At 29.8% G+C, this 6,000-nt stretch overlaps 1 protein-coding gene across 1 annotated transcript; it reads right to left on the reverse strand.

Moving 5' to 3' along the window:
• Positions 1 to 426: 426 nt before the first annotated feature.
• On the reverse strand, positions 427 to 5,583 carry LOC123297240 (T-complex protein 11-like protein 1). Its single transcript, XM_044878824.1, has 9 exons — positions 5,332 to 5,583; positions 4,137 to 4,440; positions 3,475 to 3,588; positions 2,770 to 2,889; positions 2,588 to 2,711; positions 1,882 to 2,048; positions 1,589 to 1,776; positions 783 to 949; positions 427 to 647 (listed from the first exon to the last, which is right to left on the reverse strand). Exons 1-9 carry the CDS (start codon positions 5,457 to 5,459, stop codon positions 436 to 438), a joined length of 1,524 nt encoding a protein of 507 aa, XP_044734759.1. The 5' UTR covers positions 5,460 to 5,583; the 3' UTR covers positions 427 to 435.
• Between the last annotated feature and the right edge of the window lie 417 nt (positions 5,584 to 6,000).

Consider the following 6,000-nt stretch of genomic DNA (forward strand, 5'->3'; position numbering starts at 1 on the left):
CCGAATTACTTTAACATATATGTAGATTCAGATTAAAAAAATCCAAAAAAACTATAGGAATTATTGCCAATTCTAGGACCTTAAAAGACACTATTCTACTTCTTAATATATTTTTAAATAATTTTAATACTTTTATGAAGCACTGCTCATTTGTGGAAGTTTCATTTCGCGAATCGAATGAGAAAAATTGAATGAACAAAAATTTTAGATAAGTTTCAAATTTTATTTAAAAATATTAAATGAAAATTGTAATAACTTAACACATTATTAACTAGATGACGCATTGCAAGTATAAAAGTTAAAAATCATAATATTATAAAGATTTTTTCCAATATATTAAATATTTTAGTATTTTTATGAAAATATATATATATATTATATATTTTTATATATTTATTAATATATAATAATCTATATAAGGTATTTTTTAATAAATTATTGATTAGTTGAACTTGGAACAATTAATGCATCAATTATATCAATATAATATTTTCCGAATACCGAACGATTATGTGAAACAATTCGTAGAAAGTTTCCAGCCACATTAAATACTTCTGTTTGTAATGATGAAAGCCCTGGTGGTAATTTTTCCGGAGCAGCAGTTGGTGATGAAATAATAAGTTGTAAAAATTCTAAAATTCTATTACCTGAAAAAATAAAAATTTCGTTTTGGTTACAAACATAACTTTCGGGCGGTTCTCCACCCACTTCGAGAATCAATTATTTTTCTAATAACTACTAGTGTTTTCACTAAGTATCCTTGACAATTTAATAACACTCACGTATAAGTAGCGAAATTTTGTGACCTGGTCTTCCAACATCGTAAATTTGTCCACAAAGTGTTGCTAAATTTTCAGCATTTAATGTTGAATCATTACATTTTTCTAATCGTTCATTTATTTTCTTTTTCATTAGTTCTGCAATTGTTTTGAGTGCATCTTGTAATTGTCTTAAAAGGAAAAATTAATTCAATCATTGCAAGTTGGTGATGAATCTTGAATAAGGTTAAGAGACTACAAGCCCATGGTGAAATAATCCATAAGGATTCATGTTGAAAAAGAAGCTCCTACATGTAAAAGTAACTTTAAGCACCATGGTATCTAACCCCTGCACCATTAAATATGTACGACGTTGTTGGATACTAACTCTGCATAAGTATTCGAAGCGAATTACAGAAATAAATTCGGTAACTTCGGCACCGAAAGTAAAAAAATTCTTTTGAACTCACGTCAATTATTGAACCCTACATGTTTATTTCTGTACTGCATTTATGTTATTCGCTTCGAATACTTATGCAGAGTTGGTATCCAGCAACGCCGTACATATTTTCTGGTGCAGGAGTGAGATACCAAGAGGTGTGACATCCATATTTTCACCTGTAAACCGCCATGATACCTTATACTTACTTTTACATGTATAAGCATCTATTTCAACATGTTTCCTGGTGGGTCATTTCACCCGGAAAATTTCAGCATGGGCTTGTGATCTAAAAACTAAGATTGACCTTGAAATAATCCTGAAGGTCAAAGTGACTATGCGGGTTATTGGTATGAATATTTACTTATGAAAATTTATGTAAAAAACTTACTTTTCATTAGAAATTGATACATGTTGTAGTATTTCTGATATTTGTTTTTTGGATTCTTCTTTGAAGACCGTGTCACTTTGTAAAACCGGAGAACATGTTGAACTTATTAATAATATAGCGCCAATAATTGATAGACGAGAAATTCGTTGTTGTATTTCATATAATCTTTCTTCATCCAAGGAAAGTGTCTAAAAATGATTATCGTTTTACTTTTAATTACAAAGGTTAACTTTTGAAATACAAAATTGACTGTGAAATAACAGAACTAAGATAAAAATAAATATTTTAATTACTTCTGGAAAAACATTGTTACCATCCCAATTAATTAGCTCCATATAAGCTTTATTCAAAATTACGGTCGTTAAGTTTTTCACTTTTAACATTCGATCAGGAGTGTTGTAATCTTCCGTAGGAGGTGTAAAATGTCGTGATAACCATGCTCGTGTATTTTCTAATCCATCTACGAAAATTCAATAAAATTTTTAAAAGTTATCTTAATTTTTTATATGACATTTACACGGTTTTCAAAATATTGCGGAACTACCCCTATTAAATTAAGGATGAGAAAAATAATCAAGTCAAAAATTGTTGTACTCGAAGGGTACAAATAATTCCTGTCTTTAATTTTAACAATGAAATTTACAAAATTTTCGGGTACGGATCCCTAAACTCGCAATTTGAAACATATCTAAGAACACTCGCCATTAAATTACCTTTTTCGTTAAAGTCTTCTCAAAACTGAACCGATTTTGAGGATGACCGCTTATTTTTTAGTTGTTCCTGTTGTGGAAGCATAAACTTACACGTGAAGTATAGCTAAGAACACTCTCCATTAAATTGCCTTTCAAACGAAACAAAATAAATCAAAATCGGTTCATCCTTTTAGGGGTTACGATGCCACGGACAGGCAGACAGATAGACACACACTCTCAGTGCTATGTTCATTAATTTAGAAGGAAAAATCGTTAAAAATAACACATGATTAATTTTTAAACTTACCAGGCGTAATCTTTAAAAAGTTTGCAAACTTTTCCCGTTCATATTCCACACTTTGTGCAATAATGTTTGGTCGTGCCATATTTAATGTGAAATTAGCCATGTCTAAAGCCATCAAATCAAGAGTCTGGAAAATATCAGAACATATTTAAGCTGTAATTTCAATAAACAAACAATATACCTACCTCTAAAATACCTCGAAAAGTTTCAACAATATCCTCAGTTTCAGAAAGCTCTTTAATTCGATCATCTCGTACTGGTGCACATAACTTTGACATAACATTTATAACGTAACTGGAGTAATGCTGAAAAATCAAACAACAGCAGCGTTATTTTAATTCTACTGTAAGATTATTTCAAGAGATATTGGGCCAAGAAGTGACCGTAGTAAATCCATCTTCTGTGTAGTCTATCTTGAGAACAAATCGAACGATTTCATTTTTTTTTTATCATGGTGAATAGAGAATTTTGAACTTTGAATGCCTTTTCAAATGATGTATAACAAGAGAGGAGATGTCATTTAAAATTTCAAAGTTGGGGTGGCTAGGGGCGAAGGAGTGAAACTTAAAATTCTCTCGGTACCAATTTTGAACTTCCCCCTCAATAGCTAAATCGACGTGTTTTCACTCAAAACAATAATCACATCAGGTCAAATGTTATAATCTTTTTATTCAAAGAAAATAATCAGCTGAAGATCTGATAAAAAGTATTATAACTACCGTGGCGCTGAGATCTTAAAAATATTCTCGGATTGGTTAATTGGGCCTTTCTGGAAGGGGTTTGTTTTAGGACGTACTATAAAAACTATTAAATAAATGCAAAATTGTACTTCGGTGTTATTATAAAAATAAAATAGCTTCCCAACTATATAAAATTAAAAGGAAACTTACTTTGAAGTCTAATGTACCCGCTTCCACTTGCTGTTTGATTAGAGTTAAATCCAATACTTCGTCAATAGTTTGCTTAATTTTAGTATGCTGTGGAAGTAGAACTGCAAACAATCCCTGAAAAAATGTAAACTTGTAAAATACAAAAATATACAAAATTAAGAAATTTTATATCGTAAACTTAGATAGTTGCGTAAAAAATCAAAATAAAGAAAATTTTAATAAAGATAATATTTCTTATAAAATTTAGCATGGACATTCGCTTTCAAGTTTTTAGCATTTATTTTGGAATCTTTTTTGTGGTGATTATCCTAGCGTGCAATTGACTGACTAGACCGCAGGCACGTTGGACGACTGGGCCTGATATTGAATCATGACTATTGCAGGAACTGTCACAGTGAGGACGAGGAAGAAACGATGCCTCATCTTCTCTGCCATTGCCCAGCTCTTGCCACGAGGAGATGGACTCACTTGAGCCAGCCTTCTTTGAAGACATTTCCGACCTGTAGTCCGTTGTTGTCAAAGCACTCCTGCTGTTCTTAAACAGCTCCAAATGGTTCACGGAGTAGTAGCTTCCGGTAACACAACAGATCTTATGGTCTAAGTGTGTTCCACCCGAGGACAGCCACTCTAACCTAACCTGACCTTACTTGCAATTGACAAACCTCTTTAATATCTTCAATTAATTGTAAAGCATGAGAATATACAGGTGGCGTTTTATTCAAATCCTCACGTAACAAATCCCAATAAGCTCGTTTCATAGTATCAACCCATGTTTTTTGTGCACTATTCTCTGGTAAGTTGACAGGATTTAATTTAAAATCATGATCTACAGCAATTTGATGTACTAATGCCATATTTGTCATTCCATTTGCTGCTTGCATAATTTCCTCTAATGTTACAAATTTCGGTGGAGATGCGCCAATTGTACTGCTCCCAGAAACCATAAATTGATGAGTGATCTTTTGTCTAAAAGAAATTTTTATCAAATAGATTATCAATCTTAAAAGAAAAGTTAATTATTTAAAAAAAAAAAAAAAAAAAAAAAAAAGACGTAGTTCGAGACCGAAAAAATTACAAGTGAAACGAAATTTTAAATTTTATTTATCAATCATTCTTTTTGTACGTCTTTTGTGAAAAATTCATATGCATTCTCCGTACGGTTTAGGAGAACTTAGCTATTAAAGTCAGTGTTTTTAAAAAAAAAAAGTACTTCATTTTTATGCGCAGCATTTTAAAGATTTATTGATAAAAGTATTTTATGTAAATGCTACCATGTTTAAAAGCACTTATTGACTAAAAAATCAACATTTATTACGGCTTCTTCATATACCACCATGTAAATAGGGCTGTTTTTAATAATTATATCGTAAACCGGGGAGCCTCGTAAACCATACGAAGAATCGACTTGAAATTTATACAAGTGTATAAAAATACTCAATAATTTAAAAACAAAAATTCAGTTTTTTGGTCACACTTTCGTTTTGGTATCAAAACACCTTAAGAAACAATAGAGACAATACCTGGCGCTCATGCTATTGTTGAGAATAAGAATATAAAACAATACAACACGCCAGTAAACATTTAATAAATTCTAGCATCCTTCAAATAATAAACAAAATAAACTTATTAAGCGTAGTAGTCGTTGCAATATAATTGGAAATAAAAAAAAAAATTTAATTACACCTAATTTTAACAAAATTAAGTTTAAACTTCAGTGTTAATTATAATTATCACTTCTTGTAGATTTAATTACTAACTTTTTTACTGATTAATTTGAACTTTACAAAACATTGAATTTATAAAAATGTAAACGTTATGTCAATTTAATTTATAATAACCATTACTATAGTAACTTACCCTTTATTCGCTTCATCGCCTGGTGTAGAAGTTTCACTATCGTTTCGAATTCGACTTGTTTGTGGAATTGGAATATTCTCCGAAACGAATTTTTTTTTATCATCAATATTTTCATTTGGATTACTCATAATTCAAATTTGAAACCATAAAATGGTTAGACAGTTAACGTTATTTAGTTAATTTTGTGAATATATACTTTAAAGTTTAAAAACTAAAATTTTGATTTGATTTATTTTCAGTCTGAATTCTTCAGTAACATTTTCTTTATAAAAAAACAGCTGTTTGTCAATAATATTTTTATTTACCGATATGCGTAGATGAATACATAAGTTTATCTCTTTCTAAAGTCGTGTTTTTATAAGAAGTAATGAAAACAATAAGAATGACTAATAACCTTTTTTTGCTGTTTTCCGTGTTGTGTAATGTCTATTTTTAAAATATCATATTTCTAAAGATAGAGTTTTCCAAGTTTGGAGGATGCAGGGTGATTTAATTTTCTGTAAAGGTTGTTTGTTTAACGAAAAATGTTTAACATTTTATCTTAAATTAACTTGACGAATAAACATTTTGTTTTTTTCTTTTAATGATTTTTTTAATTTTTTTATGAATTAAATTTGTTTTTTAATTTTTTTTAAATGAATTCAAGTTTAATGCACATAGTAAATAGAG

The sequence above is a fragment of the Chrysoperla carnea genome, chromosome 4, assembly GCF_905475395.1.
Source record: "Chrysoperla carnea chromosome 4, inChrCarn1.1, whole genome shotgun sequence".
Classification (NCBI taxonomy): Eukaryota; Metazoa; Arthropoda; class Insecta; order Neuroptera; family Chrysopidae; genus Chrysoperla; species Chrysoperla carnea.